The sequence below is a fragment of the Pipra filicauda genome, unplaced genomic scaffold (assembly GCF_003945595.2).
Source record: "Pipra filicauda isolate LSUMZ 115617 unplaced genomic scaffold, ASM394559v2 scaffold394_size754893_pilon, whole genome shotgun sequence".
Classification (NCBI taxonomy): Eukaryota; Metazoa; Chordata; class Aves; order Passeriformes; family Pipridae; genus Pipra; species Pipra filicauda.
The window spans coordinates 123,767-149,045 of NW_024104525.1; the positions used below are offsets into that span (position 1 = coordinate 123,767).

Sequence of the window (25,279 nt, forward strand, 5' to 3'; positions counted from 1 at the left end):
TTTTAAAGTATTTGTGTCTGATAACTTATTATTATCTGGTCACTCTGTGTAATTAGCACCATCCTTCCTTCTGCTCCAGTTCCATGCTACATACAGCCTTCTCATTTTTTCAGAAGAACTGGCAGTAATTTTTTAATGTGCATGTGTGTGCACAGTGTTCAGTCCTCATTCTATAAACCACATTTCTTTAAGAATACAATATGATGGACTAAAAGAACAATGGTGATTTTTCCTTTGCAGTAGCAGGAAGCCAAAGTAAAACCCAGCAGAGGAACTCCCATTTGCCCTTGGTACTCTCCAGCAATGGCCTTTGAAGAGTGGAGACATTAGTTGCCAGTATTGGTGCAAAGGTAGCAGGGACCATGATGAAGATGACATCAAGTTGCTTTGAGGGGTGCAAGGAGGATCCCAGACCCTTCTTCTCTGACCATCCATGCCCTCTCCCACTAAAGTATTCTCATAAGAGGACAGAGGTTGGTCTTCTGTAAAAATCTCTTTGTACTTAACTAGAACATGTCCTTTTCTTTTCTAGCCAGCCGGTAATGTAACATTTATACAAAGATGGCAGCAGAAAGGTTCCTACCACAAGACTTTAAAGTACTTGAAACCCAGAGCTGAAGGTGGTAAAAAAAAAAGAGTTCTGATATTGATTATGCTTTTGTGTGTTATACTGCCCCACCATGCCTGATTTATTTATCTTTATGATGTAGATAACAGTGCTTGCTTTCATTAACAACTTTTAAATGGATACAAATAAACAACATAAAGTAGTTAAAGTACAAAAGTAAAGTAATAGTAGTAACGTAGTTGACTACATAAAGTAGTTAAAGTACAAAAATACAAATAAAAATACAAAATACAGAGTCTAAACTCTGTAACTTTGCACATAATACACGGTATTCTCACATCAACCTATTCTGCTAGGTAATGGGTGGGTCTAGCACAGAGTCTTACTGCAAAACTGCCTGAACCCTATTATTACACATCACTGAACCCTTTTGTTCAAATGACAATTCTTTTTCTTAACAGTTTTTATGTAAAAAATAGTACAAATGGTTATTTACTTTCAGGTTCTCCATCGGCAGATTTACCTCCATTGGGCAAAGACAGCACTAGTTGACTTTCAGCTATTGCATCCATTGACCGTCCATTGTGCATTCCTGCAGGTTCTCTTGTGTGGTAGGGCGGAGGCGGAGTTTCCACTGGAGAAAGAAAGAGAGAGGGAAGGGAAGGGAGGGAATGGAAGGAGTGAGGGAGTGGAAGGAGTGAGGGAGTGGAAGGAGTGAGGGAGTGGAAGGAGGGAGGGAAGGGAAGGGGACGGAAGGGAAGGGAGATGGAGGGAGAGAGAGAGACAGACAGAGAGAGAGAGACAGGGAGGGAGGGAGGGAAGGAAAGCAAAGAAAGAAAGCAAGAAAGCAAAGAAAGAAAGAAAGCAAGAAAGAAAAAGAAAGCAAGAAAGAAAGAAAGAAAGAGAAAAAAAGAAAGAAAGAAGCCTAAATCAGTATCTTGGTAAAGTCCTTCTTGGCTTTTCCTGGTGAATATTATACCTCTTTGGCATTGTTTAGCTAGAGAAGGGCTGGAAACAGCACAAATCTGAACCTGATCTCCCTTCAGTCTCTAGATTAAGACCATTGTGTGTTCAGAGAAGATGGGAAGGAAGGGCTGTCATGTTGGACATGCAGCACTTGAGAGAGGGACAGTCACAACAGTGCCTCAGGCCTAGACCCATGCCAAGTTCTCTCTTAACACCAGCTGTTACCCTACAAAAGTAATGAAGTTTGATCCTTCAGTTCCAGACTTCTCTCATGAATTTAAAACTTAAGGAGATGATTTAAGAGCAGAAGCTAACTTTAAATGATCCTCTGGGAGAAAGCTCTCTTCACAGTCTATAAAAAAGAGCCTATGGAAAGCATTTACACTCTAAAATCAGACTTGGCAAATCTCCCTCCAGATTTATTTTTTTTACCTCTGTCCTACAAGGGAAGTCTGTCCTCTCCTGGTTTGTTCAGTCTCCCGTCAAGGAGCAATAGATGTGTTGAAAACATTAGGAGAAAAAGTATCAACTCGCAACCTGCCCAGCTCCTGATTTGTTCCATTTCCAGCAACATGAGCTAGAAAATAGGTTACTCTATAGCAGCGATTCTCAAGAAAGACAGAAGGCTTCAAAAAGCCAAAGAAAAAAGGTCTTAATTTTCAAATTAAAAAATGTCAACATTCACTGCATAAGCACTCAAAGCATGTAGCTTTGTTCATTTGAACAGAAACTCTGTGAGCTTATGTGCTAATTATAGCCATATACAAGCTTGTAGGACTATGGATCTCTTTAAGCACTGTTTAATTTGGTTCCAGTTTGAAATTCCCTGTTGTGTTTGGGGTCTGTTGGCTGGCCCTCAAAACAGAGCAACTTCATCTGGAAGTGGATGACTGTGAACCGTCTCATAAGACAACCATTGAATCTTCCAAGTAAGTACTGAACAGGAATGTAATTTTACTTAAGCACTGTTCAGGATTTAGGAATTTCATACACCACATGATATTTCTAACATATAGGTGACATAAGCCTCCCACATAAAATACAACAAGCTAGAATGGTAAAACAAACCCAAGAAATAGTGGAAGAGAAAACAAGTCACAGAAAGGAATATAATCACACAATAATGTGGTTATATGGCTATTTTTGATGTCTATGCCTAAGCTAGTCACCATAAGCTCTCCTTATATCCACAAGAGAAACATAGGCACCCACAGAGACAGTGTATCTCAGGTACTTTAAACATATACAAGAAGATGCAATGAATCCTGTTGTAGGAGTCCCTGTTTTCCTCCATTGATTAGAAAGAGAGTATAGAGAATTGCATGAGATGCAGAAATTAGCATAGCTGACATCTATATTTGGTCACAGCAATCCTGCTCAAGGTTTTTGATGTAACTCCAGTTTGCTTTAGATACCCTTCCATCCCTGATTGTTATATAGGCAAATTATGCTTATCAGCATGCCATGTGCTGTGTGATATACTGAAGCTCAGGTTGAGCCACTTTCATTTTTAAGTAGCTTTGCAAGGTCCCAAGTTCAGTTAAATGCACTAGTCAGAGTCATTACATAGCTGGAATGGGCCTGATTTACCTGTCAGGACCAGCTCCACTGAATCCAGCTTGGTTACACAGAGTTGAAAATAAAAATATAGGAGAAGACAAACAAGTCTTACTACTCAATGAAATGTTTCAGTGTTGCTAAATATGACTTAATCTGAAATATAGATCTAGAGAAGAAATTAATGAAGACATATTCAATGAATGGAGAGAGAAGGAAAAACATCACATTGTATTGAAAGTATCCACCTTAAAACGAAGTTCAAATACTACAGATACCTTGTAAAAATAAACTTCTTGCACTTAAAGTGAAAATAGGCATGTCATTAAGGACATGCATTTAAACACTTTGCAGTTGAGATACTAAAATTTTAAGCTACAAGTTTCTGATCTGAATTCATCTTTGTGGAAAAAGCTGAGAATAATGAAACTATTTGAAAGTTAAAGAGTAGAAGTGAATCTGAAACATGTTTTGATATTAAAACTATCTCTCAGCTGTGTTGCATTAACAGCAAATGCATAGTTAAATTTTCGGGTAATTAGAGCAGTTCTAAGTAAGGAGTTTACAACACAAACAATCTGAGTGACATAACCCTCCCAACTTCAGAACTGTGGAACATGTTTCAAAGTCATAGGAATGTGCCTAGTGGCTTCCACAAGTTAGGCCAGATTGGTAAACACCTTAGTTTATACAGTCAGTGGGATCACCACACATTTAAAAATATTTCTGCACACCAATTTCCCCATTTTATCCTCTCTCTTGATGGAGTTTCTAAAGGTTCCTACTCTGACCATCTTAGGCCCCTTACTTGGGTCTTGCAAGTGCTCTTTTCCATGAATTGTATTGGAAGCTTGGATGGACAGCTTTAGACAGGAGGTGGCCTGGCACACTTGCTTCTCTCCTCAACTTCCTCCTTACAGTAATCATGAAATCTCACCCAGGCACTTCTAGGAGTGGGATGACTACAATTCTTAGTCCCTTGAGCATCCCTCAGAAGGACTGGGAGTCAAATACACAAGAAGCAGTAACAAGAAATCACATTCCAAGTCCACTCTGTCCAACAGTTCAATCTGTAGCTACAGCCTAAGGGAAGCATACAGAATTGTCACCTGACTCCAGGCTCTGGTAAGAACCTCGACTGCCTCAGTCAGAATGTCTAAAAGCTCATTATTACCTGTGAGCTGATAGGGACTTCCTGGTCCAGAAGAGCTTTCTGGTGAGTTGGGATAGCTGATGCTGTTAGGTGACTGGGAAAACATGTGGCTGGGTGATGATGGAAAAGGGGTGCATGGAGGATGCTGGAAAGAATCAGGATAGGTGGCATTGTGCGGCATCAGTGGCTCACTGTGCAGAGAAGTGTTTCGAAACTTGGCAAGGAGGCTGAGGTGAGGGTTAAACTCACTGTGTCTTGGAACGAGTACAGGAGGCAGGACTGCAAACAAAAACAACAACAAGAAATAAAATGGTTAAAACTGCATTCTTGAAAGTATATCTCTTTGTAAGTTAAAAAGACGCATATTCCATGCTGCTCAAATACTGCTATCTATAGATAAGTCATTGAAAGGCAACAAACTTGTTCAAAATCAAGAATCAAAAGCTGATTCTTGGGACTTTTTTTTCCTGCAGATTTGCAGCCAGTTACAGCAGTTCCATATGCAAAACATGGAATCCTGACTTCAGCAAAGTATCGAAAAATTCACAGGTACGGCATGAGCACACAGTCCTCTTAGAGAAATGCAAGTGGCACATCTCTGCATCTCAAAATTATTTATTCTTTCCTTCTTCAAAGACTGACCATGTCTGGATTTTGCTAAATATTATCACCAGGATGTGCCAAATTCACAGCCACGTTTAGTAACAACTAATAGTACTCTGCAATACACAACATATTTTACTACCATTGAGTCACAGATGGGCAAAAAGAAGTACAGACCCGAAGCTAGACACCAGATTTAAAATGTTCTGAGGTACTTGAAAATGCTACCAGCCAGACAGTGGGATTTTTAAAAGGAAATATAAATGGCAATTAAAATTTTGCAGCAATATCAATTTAGCTCTTGCAATATAGTTAGAAAAGATCTAGCATAAAAAGGCATGTGTCAATGGTTGGTATTTAAGACATGAAAAATGCAGGTCAGAAAACTGAAATCCAAATTAGCCAATGTAAAAATTGGTCTAGTAGAAGATAGCACCTCTCTTCAAAAACTCTCTTCACTTACATCTCATACTGTCAGTGCTGTTAACACCATTGCTCCTTTGAGAAATCCAAAACAGATCCAAATTACTCTGGATTCTGACATGAAGAGCAAGAGCAGTATTGGAGTCAAAACACTTTAAAAATCCTGACTAGTGAATTACCTATAAAGATGAAGTCCCTAGGCTGGAACACAAAGGAGCTTGCTAAGTAGGACTACATATGAGAGTTCAACTTGAGGCTTAAATTGGGTCCCCCATAGTCCCTGGGGGTAGAACAGCACCTACAGTGGGCAATTCATGTAGCCTTAAGCTGTCCTGCAGATCTAAAAGCCACCAGAAGAGATAAGGAAGCAATTTGAGCTATTGTGACAAGCATGAATTGTCCCAACAGCAGGGACAATTCAGCAGGCTTGTATTGATTGACCTAGTGTGCAGAGTTCCTCTGGCTTAAAACCCAGCAGCATGTAATCTTTCAGTCTACTCTTAATAGTTTATAAAAACAAAGAGCAATGGGCACCCAAATGTTGTTGGGAATATATGGTTTGAACATGTTTTAACATACTGCTTGGGCCCAAAAGCTCTGCTTAGGTAAGGCAAATCCTTTTTAGGCAGGTTAGCTAACACCTTTTAATTATAGCAACCTCTCATTTATCCAGCCTAATGAAAGCATGGAATAATTGCTATAAAGTAAGTAATATATAGATAATGCAAAACGTGCATGAGAAGAGGCTGCAGAACACTCCCCTTGAAATGCACATCAACAGCTCGGAGAGCTGGGGCACTTACTAGTGCCTGGTAACAAGGACAGGTTTACAGCTTCTTGCTTGATGTAGCACTATGCTGCAGCTGGGGCGGGATTAAACCATGCATCTGCCTACCCACTAGCATATACCATTTGGGAATTTGTCAGTCACCCATAAGATGAAGAACTGAGCCCTAAAACCATACAAAAGATTGTATGTCAGGGAGTTCACTGCAGAAGTCTTCTTATCTGCCTGGAAACACAGGCACTGGGATACCTATTAAGAGATTGGACATAGACCCTTCTCTGGCCCAATGCATTTCTAATTAGCTTTTGGCCAGGACAAAGATTCTGCTTGGGAGACTACTTTCTTTCCTTCTGGGTCTGATATGCCCCTATCTGTGGTGTAAAAATTCTGCCACCACTTTCTTAAGTCCTTTGGTAGAGAAAGGTGTTTCTGCTTCTTTACTGCATTTTTAGTTTTATGGATTTCCTAGACTCTTCAGGTAGGACTCATACAGGCAATACAAGTATTCACATCTTATTCACAAGGATCTCTTCATAGCTAGTGGAGAGAAATAGACTCTTTTACTGCTAAGTTCATCTGCTATATGTTGGGACAAGACCAGTACAACCACTGCAGATGTGTTTTTGGTGAGCTGGATTGCTCCCATCCCATGCTCTTGTGAGCAGCCCCAGGCTGTGAGCTCTTGCTGCTTCTGGAGTTTTCCTCTGCTGCTCCATGAAACTGGTATGATGCTTGCCAGGTCTGCTGCTGCTCAGCCAGCTCTGACCAGCAGCCTCAGAAAATGGGGAGCTGGTGATCCCTTTGCACCCAGCAGAGGTGCTGAGCAAGGGACAGCTATGCTACAGCAATGTCATGCAGCATTGAGAGGCTGGCACCTCACTGTGGGTACCACATGCCTTCTTCAGCCCTTTGAGAACTCAACATAACTCCTCTAAATGAAAGCTGAGAATTCGGATGTGTGAATAACGCTTGCCAGGGGAAGCCTTTGATTTGCCTTGAGTGAGTCAGCATGCTAGAAGAATTTTCAAGCCTTGAACTTCTTCCCAGCTCTGACCTGGGTACTCTTAATTTCTGCTCTACTGTACAGTTTTTGCCACCTCACTTAATCTTTCCACTGACTGTTCTGTGACTGCCTAGAGGGCTAAAGCCTCTGTGGTGGTGAGGAAATCAGAAATTTTCTTGTTTGTGGCTAAGAGTACCCCTGAGGGCCTTGTTCTCCTTGTTCTTTTGGTAACATGCCACTCTCCAGGGCTCAACCACTCTGAAGGAAGTGTGATCAGAGGCTCAAAACTAAGTAACTGAGTGTATTTGGACTTGTCTGCCCTCATAAATTACCTGCACTTTCTTCACTCAATGGGGGTCCTTTTCTTCTACCTGCTATTGTCTACCAAGAGCCAGTGGTGGATCCTTCCTTCTATGCGTGCTCAAGTGTTGATGATCTTTGTTTAACTGAAGACATATACGGTCATGTCCCAAGTCCTGCTACTGCCTTTCATGCACAGGGCTTTCTCCTCTTCCCTTTAGCTTCAGCAGTTCTTGCTGGAAACCTGGCTGTGCCCAGAGCCTCTGACTTCAGAGGCTCACAAGCAAACTACCTGTCTCAGTTTAGTTCCAGGTACAACATCCACACTGCGATTTCTCACACATCAGTCCATCTCCGCAGAGTTTACTACCTTTGGAGATCTACCCTCTGGTGAGATCCACCTACTCCCTGTGCCCACAACTATTTCCAAACACCAAACACATGATCAACAGTGAGATAATTGGGCAGTCTTCCACCTGGGAGGCTATCACATCTTAGTCCTACTTGGGCTTGATGAAAGCAGTCAGTTAATCTAAATGAAAAATTCATTTAGTCTCCTGCTGTCTAGAGCAATGGTGCACCCTCAAATTTGCAATATCTACACATGAATGATCTCATAAAAATAACAGGGTACATGTTTAGGCAGCTTCGAGATTTTTCTGAAACTGAGGCTTCTTCTGACAACAAACAATTCAGATTTCTGACGAGCTGTTTGAAGAAAACAATGAAGGGGGAAGTAGAGCATAACCACCATACCTATCTCCTTCAGACTAGGTGGCCTAACCCCTCTATGCAGTGGGATGTTGCACAAATAGAGGAAATATTTGCCGCTTTTTTCTAACTGGCACCTGATACTCGGCAGACCTGATAAGCAATCTGCTGGGGACACTGGTAGCAGCAACAAAAGCTATGCATAGTCTGTGCAGTATTGGTTAGCATAACCTAAAATGTGGCTGGGCAGCCTGAGGACATAGCAGAAGCAATGAAACCGCTGAATCTTCAACCAGAGCCTAAAGCTGCTCTCTAGTAACAGAGGTCTAGGGATCTGCCAGGCCACTGAAGAAAGGGTGAGGCCCTCCCATCTTTGACACAACTCATTCATTCTGGATAAAAGTCAACAGGTCTGGTCATAGAGTGGCTGACTCAGTAAGAAAGACTGCAGTGATGCAAAGTGGTCCGCAGAAGGATGGACATCAAAATGAAAATAATACTGGCATGTAGATTATAAAATATTTGGCTGCCATTTGGCATGCGCTGCTGTACTATTCCAGTACTAGTGTTTGTTAGCTGACACTGAACAGATGACAAGACTAGGGTTGAAAACAGCACTGTGCAGTGCTGTCAGCTACTGCAGAAGAGACTCTGTTAACTACACAGGAGTTACACCAGAAGAAATGAAAAGACACTTAAGACTGCAGCCTTCAAACAGAAAGATACACAAAATGGGATACTTTATGAGCATCTTCTTGTAGATTACTGAAGAGTTTATTTAGCAAGGCAGGCAATCAGCTTTTTCCACTGAGAACTGTTGACAGCAAGCAGCACTCAGTGTAGCTGTAAAATTTAAAAGTTGTGACAATGTTTACAGCAGTTCAGATACAACTTCACAGCAACAGTTCTGCTGCAGTGGAAGGACTATCAGAAGAGGAAGCGGCCCCTGTTGTTTAACAAATGTTAACAAATGTCTTTCCCTTATTTCATCTATGTGAAAAGAAGCATCCCACAGTTCACTTATCTGATCCTAATGTCACCTCAGAGTAAAGTTCATGCCAGACAAAGAGTAATCACAGAATAATACACTTACCAACCATATCCATTAGTAAATTAAATTAGTGTGATTTTTGGCAGCAAGGGAGAGCTAGGTTAGACATTAGAAATCATTTTGAACTGTAAGAAGAGCAAAGCAATAGATTCACTTGCCTGGGGAGATTGCAGAGCCTATATCACATGGGATTTTTAGAGCTCATTAGAAGAAGATTGGTCAGGAATGTACCCTGTCATTTGTTTTGGTTTGGTGGTCTGGGCAGAGGAAAACAGGATGACTGCTTGAGATCTCTGTCAGCCCTGCTTTCTAACGTCTCTATAGAAGTCAACACTGAACACTAAGATTTTTTAACAGCTGTTTCATTGACATAAAGCCCAATTAAATGACCCTTCAGTGTTTTAGTGCTGGCCAAGTCCAGTCTAAAGAGGATCATCAGGGAAAATTTCAAAGTTTTATGAGAACTTGGGGGATTTATTTCACATAAAATCTCCCTTTAGGTAAGTAAATTCCATTTAAGGCAGGCCACCAGGCATTTTAGGAAGAATCAACTGATCTGGTTTCATATCCACTGCAAAATATGCGATCTTACTGCAACTCTTATCTTTAAAGGGAGAGCTAGTGTTTCCTGTGGGTTAATGAGTCAATTGTTGATTTTGAGACAATGAGACGTAAATCTTGCCAGGGTGGTAAGTCAGGGCTGGTGCCTAGACTTAATGCAAATGGACACCAGTTCACGAGGGAAGGATTCTGCACCCATATCCATGGAGAGGAAGCTGCTTTCAGCACCCTGGACAAGATCCGGACACCCTTGGTGGTCTGATGGGATGCAGACCCCACGGGGCAACGGGCTCCTTACTCCCTCCTTACTCCTGGCTGCCAGAGCTATGATGCCACAGGGCAGGGTAAGACCCAACATCCTTCCATTAGATGGAGCCTGCCTTTTCACATTTCGGAGCACAACTCGTAGGATGCACCAAGACCAGACCTGCTAGAGCAAGAGCTAATAGAGAGATGTGAACCATTGGCAGATGACATAATTACCTGGGGTTTCCACCCGCCGGTAATGGTAGGGGTTAATGCACACTTCTTTTTGTTTTGAGCCAAATGGGAATTCACAACATTCCAGTGGTTTCAACTCATGGTGAGATTGTAAATCAGGCCAGCGCCACACTCTGCAATATATGACGTGGGGAAGCCCCTTGCGGTGAGACACCTGCAGCCGCCCATCCAAGGAACGTGGGATAGTGACACATTTACTGGGCTGACCCGGGCAGCTCAGAGCCCTTTCCAGTTCTTCCATGGCACCCTTTTTCTTCTTTAACTTCTTCACTAAGGAATCAACAGCTTTTTCTGCCCACTTTTCTTCTTCATCTCCTTGTTTCCAGCCCAGCAGCCTCTTCACTGCAGGGCTGGTGAAGGAGAACAAGGAACTGATAGGGGTGCTGGAGTGCATAAGAAGCAGAGATTACAAACAAGCGCCAATGGAAGCACAAATTACTCTCCTGCCTGGCAAGGCTTGCACGGAGTTTCCACAGTATAGCAAGGGACACTTCCTTCAAGGAAAGGTTCTTCCACACATACGTTCCTGTAGTCTTAGGCACTGGTTACAAGTGGTCCGACAGGGTGGGTCTCAGAACTTTCCAAACATCAAGAAACTGCTGATGAAGCCTGGAACAGCAACACAATACATAGTTAGGCTTCACACACTATTTTCATTGTTCCTTCAATAAAATATTTTGAAAGAGAAATTATTCAAAATGTGTAGTTAATTTGCAATGGTTTTCTGTTTGGTTTTTGATGTTTATTTTGGGTGCAAGCTTCTCCTCCCCATTACCCTCCCCACTCCTTTTAGAGTTGGATGATGGAAATTGTTAAGCATCCAGCCACTTCAACTCTGTTTAGAGTTCAATGCACCAGGCAAATTGTTGCACGACTAGGGTTATATTTACTAGAAAACAAAATGTAGCTCTTTTTTATATGCTAGTATCTGTGGGTTCAGCTCAAAGCATCTTCTATGAAACTAAATCTGTAATATCAAATTTTATGGAAGCCATGAGTAGAATATTGTACTGATTTCAACTCCCTCTCTGCCACTCCAGTCTCACAGTGTACTGTCAAGAGCTGTACAATATTAACTGCAAAACTAATTTAAAATGACTACTCTCAGGTTTCATTTAGGGCCTTTGAAAGATTTATTAGTATTCTCTAAGTTTATTTATATTTTCTCACATGGAAGAGAAAAACCTTTTTTGTCTAGACAGTCTGTTTCTCTCTCTTCAACAATTCACAGCTTTCTGGATCCAAATCACATACTTTTGGATGTAGTCTGTGGATCCTCAGTTAGTTTTGCTAGGAGTTGCTACATCTGACAAAGTCCAACAGAAGGAGTTTAGTTCTTGAGGGTTTTTACTTTTTTTCCTTCATGTAGCTGGAGACAGTCTAATTTTAGCTGTAAATGACATATTTCCACTGACTGGAACCCTGAGGAAAGATGTCCTCGTATGTCAAGCTATTTACTGCTTTAAATAAACTTCATGGACCCCCTGTGCATAGGTATCCAAAGGTCTGAACTACATAGAGAGAGGGCACTTAAAACAGGAGATGGGAACAGCTTCTAAATGGATGCTTCTAGAAAAGCAGCTCCATGACTGCCCTGGTCCACTCTTGTGGACCTTTCCCCCATCCAGTAAAGGCCTGCTCATAGTCCTCAGCACTGCTTATATGCAGCCACTGAGGAGACACATGTCGCCCAGTTCGGGGAGCAGCAGAGCTTCACAAACCATATTATTCTGCAATTTCCTTAAACGTACAGTTCTTGTAAGAGTTCAAAGGGCACCTGGGGACACCACGTGCAGGCACAGGTACAACACATTGATACAGGAGGCCAATCCTGAAGATTTGGCATAGTCTGATACCTTCGGCACCATACAGCTCTGGAGCATGCTGCAGAGTAAGCACACACAGCCCAGGGCATCAGAGCCTCTTAGACAATCCGAGGACCAAGGATTGGCTGGAGCTGTTTTTTCTACCAGCTCTTCTGTTCCCATGCCCACCCCTCTGCCCCACTGCATTACCCTTTAAGATGCCAAGCACTCTAAGAAAAGCAGGTACACGGACGCATAACAAGCTTCTTCCCTTCTTCCAGTGGCAATGGTGACGGCGGGGGTTCAACTGCCCAAATGCCTTCTACTGCACTAGGAAGACGGAAGCAGCATAAAAGCAACACCCTGGCATACCACAAACCCCACCAGTAGTTGCTATTCCCCAAGAGATTAATATTCCAAGAACCAGTGAACAGAAGGCTGCATGAAAGTATGCACAGAAGGACTACAAAACTGAAAGGCAGAGCAGGCCCACCTTGCTTCAGGCACCTACCACAGTATTGAGCTGTGGCTTACGCAATTTCTACATTATCAGTCTATGTGTATGTCCATTTGTCCTCAACTATCAAGAGAGGTTCCTGACAGAGCACAGCAGAAAGCCCCTCGCTCATGCCATTCATCAGTCAATGACCAATTGATTCCACAGAACTGCCCAAACTTGTCCCTTCACACCAAGAGAAACTTCATATTCCAGATTTTTTCCCCTGCTCTGTATTAGTAAAAATCCAATGACCTGGAGTATTTAACTGGACACTTAATAATGCTTCTTAGTAAAAACCAAAGTCTATTTCAAACACTTAGAGGGTACATGTGAGAATGAAGTAAATTCAGAATGATTTTTCACAGGAAAAAAACCCTCAGGATGCTTGTAAAACATAATGTGGATAAAATTTAGGCAGGCAGGCTCCAGCCTTTGCAGGAGCAGGCTCAGCCTACAGAGGCTACAGCACCATCTCGACATCCTGTGCAGTGGGGGTGTCTGTCCCTCACTGCCCCAGTGAGAATCTCTGGAGGATCCACCACCACACTGCCGTCACTGCTTGGCAGCACCAAACCCCATCCTCACATAGAAAATGAATCAATGCTGGGATCGCTGTGGATAAGCCCTGAAAGCAGCAACAGGAAGCAAGGAAAGCCTGGGATGAAAGCCCACTGGACCAGCAGCAGTGAAGTCTCTGCTCCAGGCTGAGAGGGAAAATGGCTCACACTTCTTATCTGAGGGGGTCTCTTGGGCATTGGCATGTGTAAACAACTGCTTCTGATAAGTTAATGCAACATTACAATCATCAGATATGAAAACATACATGTTCACGTAAAAGTATTGTCCCAAGATTTTCTTTTCCATTTTGACTAAGGTTTTAAATAAACACATTAATCTCGTACAGTCAAATTAAATAACTCAACAGTGACATCAGTATGAGTCTGAGTGCTATTGTTGCTAGTGGGAGAGTAGCCAAGACTATGTGTATGAAAGCAAAAGCCATGCTTTGCAGACCATGTGATGTAGTCTCAGATAAGTACTTCGCACAATTTCCTACTGTGCTCCCCCCCAGTTTCTTCTAAAATCTTTTTCTCCCCAAATTCAACTGACACATAAAATATAAATGGTATTAAATAAACAGATTTCAAATAATATTATCTGAACATCCTAGTTTAATGTTATTAAATTACATAATACTGCATACTATTCAGCAGACTAAGTCCTGTGTTGCTACACTTAGATTCTCCATTACGAAATACCTAGGCAGCCACTCTGCTCCAGGGCTGCAATGACAGGGATGTAAATTCACAATTTAATTTTAACAGTCTTTTAGGACTGAAGCAGTTGCTTCAGCTCTGTGCCTTTGGTAACAGGCAACGTGCCTACCCAACTGGAAACTTCCAACATTGAAATGTTTCAAAACCATGCTTGATGTATTTTCTGTGCTGATGATCCAGTGTGCTTCTTGATGCTCAACAATTTAGAGTGGCAGTGGGGAGGGAAGCGTTACAGTTTTGATCCATATCCCCACCACATGTGTAAAGCCATACCATGATGGTAGTTCTGGTCTGATCACCTCTATCTCCCTCAGTGACAGCATTATGTGCTATCCTGAGTACGAGTCAGGCATCATTCAGGGTACATTCCTAACATGATTCCCTCTCCTCTGGGACTATAAGGAAGGCTTTATCTGTCTGTCAGCTAAGTGACTGGTCAACACTAAACATGGTCAGTCTTCCATGCCATAGATCTTTATTCCATCACCGAGTTTAGCCTAAGGTCTGAAGCTTGATTTAGGGAAGAGGCAGAAGACATATGGTACGTGAGCACGGACCTTTCACTTCTGTAGGGCCTGCAGGAGAAGGTGGGACTGGAAATGCACTAGCTCAGTTCACTGGCTCCATTCCCCCTAAGCACAGGGTGCCTACCTTAGCTATGGCATAATAGTGGTGGGAAACTGGAACTTTATTACCTATAGCATGTTATTACCACAGCATCTGGAATAGCTTTGGTCTGTTACAGTAGCACACCTCCAAATCACTCTTGTGTGTAGATCAAGAGTTAGCAGGGAACAGGGGTCACTCCTGATAAGCCTGCACAGAGCCACCCTGTTTTGGAGGTTGAGACAGCCATTGCATGAAGTAAGCCTCAAGTCAAGGAACAGTATAAGGCAGGTTTTTCCTAATGTTTAATCTACACCTCCCCAGACACAGCTTCATACCATTCCCTCAGGCTGGGGGAATTTCCCTACCATAGGCACAGCAGGGAAATTGTACCAGTCCTTGTTACATTTCACCCTAAGTTTTCCACAGAAGTCAAAAAGGAAAACTGCATGGACGCTAACAAAACCAGACTTAAAACACAACTGTATAAAAAGCAAAGGGTCCAGTCTCCCTCAAAAGCATATCTGTGCATGTGTGTGTAAGCACACGTGTATGCAGATTGTGTATGCTTTGGAATAAAGAGTCAATGTGCTGCCTCCACTGGAAGCGCTTGTCTGGGCTAACTGCGCCACGAGAGGCAGAGGCAGGGCTATCTGTCTCGAAAATGGCTGACATCAGTCTTGGTGTCACTGCAAAAGCTATGTAAGGCCACAGAAGGAGATTCCTCAGAGGGTTGTCTAGACATAAGCTGTGCAGTTCTTGGAGATGAATGCGGCTGGAAAATGGAGTAGTGCGACAATTATAGCTGGAGTCTGCCGCTCGGCAACTAGATCACAACAGAATTGGAAGGGAGAAAATAATTTCAGTCAATCAGTAAAGAGGAATGCTGTGAACATGCTCTTGGTTAGTTATTTTTACCTAGCACTGATTCAGTTACTTCTACCTACTATGAAAGAGAGAAGCATGCAAGTTTTCTTAAAGCTGAGTCTTGATATGTTTTCAAATGTGGCCAGATAGTAGCAGCCAGCACACACTCAGGGCTGGCAAAGAACCTCCTGGGTTTCATCAGCACTGCCATTCGCTTATGGGGATGTTCCACACATCAGAAGGGGAAAGGGCTTTAAAATAAATAAATAAATAAATAAATAAACTAACAGAAGTGCGTACAAATACTTGGGCCTCAAATGAGCGAGGAACCTCACCAACCTTGCTTTGGGCCTCATGCACAACCCTTTTTGGTTTTTTTGCAAGTACAGCAGCTCAGAGTTAGGCAGGAGAGTTTCACACCTGCACTCACTCTGGAAGAGCAGTGTGGAAGCACACATCTGAGCTGCACAGTCATGAGTAACCAGCTCATGGCTTGGGGACGGTGGCCACATGTTACTCTTGACACATGTAAATCATTTGAAGACTCATGTTCCACTCGTGGCACCCACAACATCGTTTGGGATCCCCCGAGGCTTCTTGCTGTGCTTGGGACCTGCCAGACAAGGGTGCTGTTATGAACCTATCTGAAACCACTGTCTTTCACACCCAAGAAAATACAGTGAATGAATTTTTCATTACAATGTTACCTTCTTCTTCTTACTGACAACCACAGACCTGATAGCCAGCATTTTAATTACATGGGACATAAAGGAGGTTGGGTTGTTTGGCTTTTTTTTAATTAAGAAACTAAATTTCTTCTTGATTTGACCGTGGTCTGCTTCAATTGGAAACAGCTGCAATGATATGAGGTAGAGTGCTTGGGATTTAAATATATCCATGTTTCACACAGCCCTGGCAACATCTTGTTGTTTATTCCTATAAACTTAAATGAATAATGCAAACTTGTCAAACTCATTTTCTTGAGTCTTTTCAAGTTTGTTCTGAAAACCCTTCTACAATGAACTTTACATGCAGGCATCAATATCAAATAGAAAATCCCGCAGCACCTCATGCCTCTCCAATCACTCATCTACCCTGTGGAGCTTTCACCGGAACTCACTGCCCTCCAAATAAAGCAAGGACAAAAATTGATGCTAGTGCCTAAAAATCTGTGACATCCAAATAATTTCTCTGAACTTTGAATTTTGAGTGTAATTACTCAAATATTACCTCATCTGCTCCGCATCATTTAGCTTCTCTTGACAGGAATAACACATTCTCCTTTGATATAAAGAGGGAAAGATTCAGGTATATAAGATGCACACCTTAGCACAGCTGCAGGCACTTCCATAGGCCAAACACTTGTGGAAATGTGGAAATAAATTCTGTCACGAAAGAAAATTAAGCACCAAGGTCACTTCTGGTATGCCGATGATGCCTGACTAGGAAGAAGGGATGTACCAACTCCCACAGTGGGACTACTCTGGGTGAGCACATTGACTGATGTTTCAACAAAGCTTCATTGGTGTGGCATAAGATGGGGAGAGTAGAAGGGCATGGACATGGTAGCAGTTCACCCATGTGCAAAAGGCTGTTGCAGGCAGGATAGGGACAATCTGTCTTTCATGTCCACTTGAGAAACAGGGAGAGCATATGAATAGAACAGATACATGTTAGGATAGCTGCTGCTGGAAGTCTGTGAGTGCATATTACACAGCTTGCTTCAAGAACAACTGTGCTGACCTTGGGGAGGAAGAAGGGACTGGAAAACCCCTTGAGATGAGCCCTTATGACCCTACCTCCCCTACTATGACCAAGCAAAAGAGCCCCTCTCTTCAGGTGCAGCACTAGGCTAACGTGGCTATACTGGCTTCGGCCCCTGGGCTACTTGCATCCAGCTGCTGAGGGTAAACCCAAACCAGAGGGCTGGATGTTATCACTGATTTTTGCCTTCAAAAATCTCCCACAATATTTAAAGGTACCCCACAAAATTACCACAACCAATGTCTGTGCAAAAACATTAAACCAGACCACTTTATCACTATGATCTCTCTTGACTGCACTTCCTTCCTTGATATTAATTCTTAAAGGAAACCAGTGACTGTGATGTTTATAAGGAGTGAACTACACTGTGTTCCCTGGCTGGGCCACACTGAAGTTTCTAAGATCCAATTGCACAGGGACACATCCTCTTCTCTGCCTCACACCCTGCTCCCTGCAGGCAGAAGGAAGACTCATTCACCCAGCCCCTGTCTCACCCCTTCCTGTGGCTACCTTGCTCAGCCTCAGACCAGCAGCTCTGAGGAAAAGCCCCTCTCCCTGCCGCTTTCCACCAGCAGAGCTGAAGGCTAAGGAGCACATACGCCATGGAGGAGCTCTGAGTGCGTATTTGTGGGAGAAGGCAGGAGGCAGTGGGGTGATGGGGAGGCACATCAACCTGCTCTGGGAAGCCCAAATGTCTTCTCATGGCTCTGGTTATCCCCATTTTATAGCCAGTCAGTCCTACATTCTCCACATACCCACCATTCCCAGAGAAACTGTAGCAAAGCCCATTGGTGTTTCTAAAAATGGAACGGTTAGAAATGCCCAAAAAATAGAATTCCTGCTTTTAAAATAAAAACTGACTCGTCTCTAATACAAAACATGCAGCCAAGTGCCTCCAGAACAAACACTTCACAAAGGAAGCAGGCGACTTGAAAAGCATTTCACCTTCAGTGCTGGCCTGAAGTTTATATCCACACTAATCAGATGCTGTAACCCTCGTTATCAATCACTGGCATTCTTGGAGTCATTCCCAAATACCCATTTTAGGAAAAGGATTTCCTTAGAGTTAGATGTTAAGAACATTGTGAACAAGGATACATCTAAAGAACGATTACTTCACCAAGGATGTGGCACTCCAGTCTGATGGAAACCTATTCTGTAAGTTTAGTGTTTTAAGCTGTTAGAAGAGAATACATTTTGGAGCTCTGGTTGTGCATTTATGGTACACACAGGGAAGAAGGGTAAAGCAAACACTCTCCTCATGTTGCAAGGTAGCACATCCACCTACTTACAGGAGACCTGAGGGCCAGCTGAGAGAGCACCATGTCAAATACCTTCATTTCCTGAGAGAATACACAGAACTGGGAGGCTGGCTCCCACTGGCAGACCTGCAAGGTCTGATCCCAGCAATGAAACCTGGCGCCAGGTTCTATCCATGCAAGGACTACATCTCGTGTTTCTGAGATCTGCTGCCTAATTGTGCCAGGAATCTAATGCCACAAAGTCAGAAATAACCTATGGCACTGGGCATTAGCTGTGGAGTCTGTTGTCTCCAGCACCTCACGCTTACAGGGCACCCTGAGGCATGCTCCTGGCTGTAGCCTGGCAAAGACACTCCCTTGCGTAACACCCAAAGTCCCAGAGAGACACACATCATGGAGGTCTGCCTGAAGAGTTACTCAGTTATGGTATTAACACAGCAGACACCTTTTGCTGGCCATTTAGCATTACACAGTTAGGCAAGTGAAATATAGATCATCAGAGCATATAGATCATCAATAAAATACTCAAAAGGAAGAACCTCCAGAAATGCTTCCCCTCTGACTGGCAGCAGGCCTGGAGAAGGAGCAACAGTACTGCTGGCCACCTGGCTTTGCAGGTGAGACAGCCTGGCTAACTGCATACAGGGGGATAGGTTTCACACACAAAAGACTTTCCATATACATCATGTTAGCAGTTTTCCATGGAATTGCATTAGCATTTCATTGTGTTCAAACCATATCACATTCAAATCTGTTTTTCCTAAAAGGTTTTCATTGTACATCACTGTGGGAAATTGCTAATGCAATAAGATTGACATATAGGTTCTCCTGCATGAACATCCGCAGTAATCTGTGCTAATTGAGCTCTCAGTGGCTTGTGAAACCCTGTAGGGGGGGGAGGAGGGGTGGAGCATCCACAGGGCTTACATCTTGGAGAACTGCAACAAATAAGAGTGTGGAGGACAGGTACGCACTGATATTAGTGTGCTTTATCCACATAAAGATCTGATTCAGTGGCAGGGATTGCCTTGGACGAGGGACCAATGCTCCCAAGCAACAGCACTGAGGCATTTTCTATGAAAAATATCTGGATATGCTTGGACTTTCTATGGAAGTTATTTCACAACGACAGGACTAAGAACAAAAGGAGCAAGAACTTGCCTATCTAGTTCCCTTCTGTGGGGGCAAAGGAGGAGATGGCTAGCTATTCCCACTGATTTCAGCTGAAGATGTGGGTGCTCAAATTCTCTAAACCAGAACACTTGCTTATGAGATTAAACAGTCTTCATATGCCTATATTTGAGCCTCGGAGTGTAAAACCAGGGCTGGACTCTCTTCAGCATGTAAGATGACATGTCATGTTAACTACCAGCTTCAGAAAACACTGAGCAAAAGGCACAAATTGGGCCCTGAGTCTTTAAAAGAAACATATCACTCTTCTGTAAATCCACCCCAGGACTGCAAGGAATACCCCCTTTCTCCAGGGCTGCTTCTCCCCTTCTAGAACTCAGCTCTGCTCCATGCAGCCCCTACAGCCCAAGGGTCCCAAGGACGTCGCCACCAAGAAGCCTGAGGTGGTCCTATAGGACATGCAGCAGGGCAGGCATGGGAGTCGCAAACTGCAGCCTCCCACAGGAATGAATTTTGGTTTCTCTGCTCTAGATGTCTCTGTGAAGGCCTCATGCCCTGTATGAAGTAATTCAAGATCTGCTGATGAGAGAGATAAATTAGATACCTCATATATGCTGCAGGGTAAGAAACTGTACATCGGTAGCAGAGTAATTTGACAGAGACAAGTAGGTTTGGATAGACAAGACCAGTAAGTAGCCATAAGAGAGTCTTGAAAAGCCACATGAACTGCTTGTGCCTCCAGTCAGTTCTGTGTCTACCAGGTAGCGTGTGGGATCACCTCCTGCCACAGGCCTCTGGGTGAATGGCTTTCCCTCAGGTGCCTTGATTTCTGCATCTGTCTTACAGGCACCCTGACAGGGATGGCTTTGTAAAGCACTATGAACTCTCCTGAATGAGGAGCACTGCACAGGAATGTTTAAAAAAAATAAAAGAAAGGATTTTTGTTAAGGAAAGGCACAGCAAGAAAACACATAAAAAAAGATTAAGTATTGTTGAAATGTATTGACCTCATCATCAGGGTTATTCACGTTATAAAGAAGTCTTCATTACGCGGAGCTTTGCTGTTTGCAGATGTCGCCTTCTGGAAAGAGTCTCTCCATTGCCAGCTCCTGCCTGCTGTTCTGCACAGCATGGCTGCCTGACCAAGCACACCACCAGACCGAACAAACACAGAGCCACCGTTATCAAGAAATGGCCAATCTGCCTCCTACTGTAGCCAGGTAACAAGGGTGAAAGGAAGCCTGATGCAGAACAAACTCTAACGACCCGGGCGTCTGTTAATTTTCTTTCCTCCGTATTTCTCTCTTTTAATGGACGGACAGTGAGTTTGAGGCCAATAGTTCTAGGGAACTCTGGATGCAGGGGACATTTTCAAAGCCTATAAAAAGACCAGGTGTACAGATACTCCAGAAAAGGGGATGTTTCAGAAAGAAAAGCAAAAGATGCAAGATTTTGGCATGGGTCATGCTAACTGGGAGCAGAATGTAGGTGGGAGAAAAGAGCTTGTTGGGAAACTGGAGGTTGCAGTATCAAGCTGGAAGGTTGCCATAGTGTGGGACTAATGCTTTGGCAGCTGCAAACAAAAGGAAGGAGGAATGTAAGAAGTAACATGAAGAAAAAGCGTCAAGAGGTATCTGGAAGTATCAAGACCTATGAGAAACAGAAAAGGCAAAGATGATGCTAAGTTTGGTAGAAGGGAGGATGGCATTGCTACTGACAAGGAAAAAGAGTGGAAAGGAAACAAGTTCTAGAGAGAAGGATGTGGGAAAGATAAGGCATTGCTCTGCCCAATCAGAAACACACCTCAATCTTAATGCTCAGAAAAATGCCTCAGAAAAACAGAAATCAATTGTCAGATTTTCTTCTTTTTTTTTTCTTGTGTTTTTTTTATGTAGGAGTGACTGCATAAACTGGGAAATCTCTGCTCTATGTCCACCTCCACCGCGTCCTTGATGCGCCCTTGTCCAGAGGAGCCTAACTTCAAAGTGAACTGCTCAACCTGCCATCTGTCTAAGATGTTGCAACAGTTCCTGAAGAAACCTGCAAGTGGTCCTGTAGAACAATCTGTCTAAAAATCACACGCATCTGCACAACATTTGGGCAGATAATGTTTCACCTGCTTTGATTTAAATGCGAACATGTATTAGTCAGGATCTCAGTCTGGGCTCTGATCCCGCAATCTATTAGATCCACTCATCTGCAAAAGCACAGCAAGGTTTTTAGCTGCGCTAATAAACACGCGGGACCCAAGACTCTTTAAGTCACCTGTCCGTCTGTAAAATTCCCACAGTATTAACCATTCAAACATTACAGACAAAAATATAAGACGGGAAATAATTTGGGATATTTTTTAAAAATTAATTTTATTGTACTCTATTCAGAGTCTAATGCTTCCTTACAACCAGTGTTCTTGAAGACAGTAATAGGGCTGCAATGATTATTTCAAATTGTCATTGTTATTGCTATCTTTTGGTGTTCATGTATAATAACACTAATGATTCTTTATACATCCCTGTAGCAGGAAATCAGGCAGTCTAAGAGAACAACCTTTCCTATGTATGTTTTTGCTGTGTTGTTTTCAGTTAAAATATTTATGATGGGTTGTTTTTTTTCCTTCCCTGTAATTATTATTTGTAAAGGGTATATTGCACAGCAAATGGAATATCTGTACACTTTCACTGTATTTTTTGCAGCAGACAAATTTCCTAGAGCATATATATATTTGTCTTCTGGCTCCCTTTATTCTTTAAAGTTTCTTTCAAAGGGGTGCCTAGTACTGCTGATGCTGGAATTACTGTTAGTCAGTATCAGCACTGGTGATAAACTCCAGCTAGTGTTCTGATTAGAGGTCACTCGTAATTAGTAGTCATTGTCCTTTGAATTTAACAATGGAAAAATAAAACTTTATAGCGACAGATTAGCCTGGCCATCAAAATTACAGCACTTTAGCATTCAGGAGAGAAGATTACACGACACACTATCTCCCAGATTGATAACAGCAGATAACTAAGGATTCACATGTGAGATGTAGAAAGTCTGTAAAAGAATAAAAGGAGAGAAAGGAGGATTAACTGTCCAGATGCTATGTGATACATTATAATGAGACTTCTACACTCCTGTTTTAGTGAGCTGGGTCTCCTCTTGTACCCACTGAGGGCAAGGTGGGACACTACTACGAGTTTCTGTGAGAGTAGCTTTCAAACCCGAGGTGCTACCCAGTTCCTCTACACACATCCCCACCTTCTGCAGATATCTGGCACATGTGTGCACGACTCTTAGTCTTGGGCAAGTGTGTTAATAAAATACTAATACTCAACTTGTTCACAAAGTTGTGCAGTTGACAGCTTTGTGCGTATTCATTTCATATTCATATTCATTCTATCTCCACCTCATATCAATTCACAAATCTTGATATGGACGTGATACATAAATTAGTAAATCTTCCAATTTGTGTATATCATATGGATACGATAAAGATTCATGACAAAACAGACTTGACCCTTACTCTAGTCATTTTTGCAGAATTACCATTTATCAGCTTATGTAAAAGTTAACCAAGTCAAGAAAAAAAAGTTTCTAATTCCATTACAAACAACAGGCAGGAATGGGAACCAGTGTCAAACTCAGTAAATACATGATATCCTTGATACAATTGACTTTAAATGTATTTTTGGGCATGTTTATTTTAGCTACTAAGTCAAATTAACTCAATATTTAAAAAACCAACAAACAAATCACAAACCTCCACAGCCTCTGCTTTAAAATCTAACAGGAAGCAAAGATGAACCAGCCAGACACTGGTACTTATCAAATCTGAAAGAAAGGAGTTGTCTGGCTGGATTAAAACGGATGAGGTTTGTTTGAGTGATGACATTTGTCCTTCCATTGCTGAGGGGAAGAATTTTGCAGCGTTTTCTTCAGCTTATACTCCCGAAGACGAGAGGATTAGTCCTACTACACAAATATTTGCACGTAAGGAGAGGCACACTTTCACACCTCAGAGATAGAGAGTACTGCAAGTTGCATTATCTGCAGTGTCCTTCCCAAACCACTACCAACTTGAATACATTCCCGAGCGGTGCACATCATTTCTCACTTCTGCCAAGGGAGAACTCATTCACTGAATAGTTGATCGTTTGAGGCTGAATTTTTTTTTCACTAGTTTATAAAATGCAAGTAATTAACAGTGCACGCACATGTGTGTGTGTGTGCACGCACGTCCATGTGTGATTTATTTTCATTCCCACTAATGCCTCTTTTAAAACCAGACCTGGCTAGCATCAAATAAATTTACCCATAAAATCAAAGTTACCACACAATATCCGAATTGTTCCAAATGAGCCAAACTCCGAATTCCCTCCACTTAGAGCTGCCTGGGCATAGAGATAAAATTACAACGATTTATAATTTGCCATATCGAGGGCTATTGTTTTTGGAAATGTTGGGTTTGAACTTAAGAGCCAAATAATAACGTTTGAACTTAAGAGCCAAAAAACCCCAAAGAACACAACAACAAAACCATCAGAGTCACCGTTCGTAGCTGGAATAAAAACCCCAAATCCCAGTAATTCTGCTCCGTTTTGCCTGGGAGCGTGTCCAGGAGTGGGATTTCTTGAACAGAATATAACCTCTAAAAGGAAAAGTATTTCCAAACGTGTCATGTGGGGCTCTGTTGTTTCTTTTCTTTTATTCCCTCTCCTACTTAAACGAGGAGGAAAGAAACCCTGACAGCGGGAAGACTTGTCAGCGTTTAGCCATCCATAAAAATGTTTTTCCCCGCGCTCCTCCTTTCGCTCGCCGCCCTGGCGTCGGTCTGTCTCATCTCGCTGCTCCGCGGCCCCAGCCCCCGCCCGCACAGCGCCCCAGCCCAGCGGGGCCGGGGCCGCCAGCCGGGGGGACACGGCGCGGGGCAGCCCCGGCGCGAAGTTTGGGGCGGCGACGGCGGCGGGACTGTCCTCCGTCCCCCCTGCCACCCCCTCCGCCCTTCCCGGGACGCGGGCGGGAGCCCCGGCTCTTACCTGCCAGCGGGCACGGGCTGGGGTCTCGGCGCGCCGCGGGCGGGAGCGGGGCTGCAGCTGCGCGGCGGCGGCGGAGCCAGGGCGCAGCGGCAGCGGCAGCAGCAGCAGCAGCCCCGGCCGGCGTCAGTCAGGCGGGAGCCGCCAGGCTGTATTAGTGCGCCGGGCTGGACCGCGGCCAGCAGCGCCGCGGCCGCCGGCCCGCCCCTGCGCCCCCCCGGCCGCGCCGCCCCCGCACACAACTCACAACCGCACACACCCACACAGGCACATCCACACAGGCGCACACGCACTTTCACACGTTTGCACACTCGCACACGCTCACGCAGTTACACACTCACACACACGCTCACACACCGCGCACCTCCCAGCACACGCACCCACCGCACGCCGCCCCCTCCGCCGGCTCACCCGTCCGCAGACGCCGAGTTCTGCCCCTCCGGCGCACGGGCACACGGACACCCCTCTGACAGAGTTCACCGCAAGGCACAACCATACGCCCCCCCGGCGCGGAACCCGCCCTTCACACACACCCCCATACACGCTCCCACTCGCCCCCAGCCCAGCGCCCCGCGGGAGCGCAGCCCCCTGAGGCGCCGGTATGTGCCCGCCCCGCGGCTCCGCGCTGAGGGGGCACTCCGGTCCCTGCCCTGCCCGGGGCTGGGCGGCGGCGCGGCGTTTGTGTGCGGCCGCCGGGTCTCCCCGGGGCAGAGCCTCCGCTCAGTGCCCCCGCAGCCGGCCCTTCCCCGTGGCCTTTTTCGCAAGCCTCCGAGCCCCCGAGGATGGACACAGCGGCCAAGCGGGGCGTGGGGCATCTTCTCCGTCCTGCGCCGCAGTGGGTGCTGCTGAGGACCCCGGCCTCTGAGGAT

General features: G+C 44.0%; 1 protein-coding gene across 2 annotated transcripts in view; it reads right to left on the bottom strand.

The window, feature by feature from the left end:
- SMAD9 (SMAD family member 9) overlaps positions 1-24,510 on the bottom strand; it is a 37,346-nt gene extending 12,836 nt beyond the window's left edge. The window contains exons 1-4 of one of the 2 annotated variants that reach the window (XM_027713497.2): positions 24,414-24,510; positions 10,167-10,793; positions 4,266-4,523; positions 1,092-1,202 (exon numbers count right to left, since the gene is read on the bottom strand). In XM_027713497.2, coding sequence (XP_027569298.1) covers positions 1,092-1,202; positions 4,266-4,523; positions 10,167-10,578 — 781 coding nt within the window. In that variant the 5' untranslated portion in view covers positions 10,579-10,793; positions 24,414-24,510. Of the gene's footprint in view, positions 1-1,064; positions 1,203-4,265; positions 4,524-10,166; positions 10,794-24,413 lie in introns of both variants that reach the window. The other variant, XM_027713495.2, reaches the window with a different exon arrangement.
- Positions 24,511-25,279: the final 769 nt, after the last annotated feature.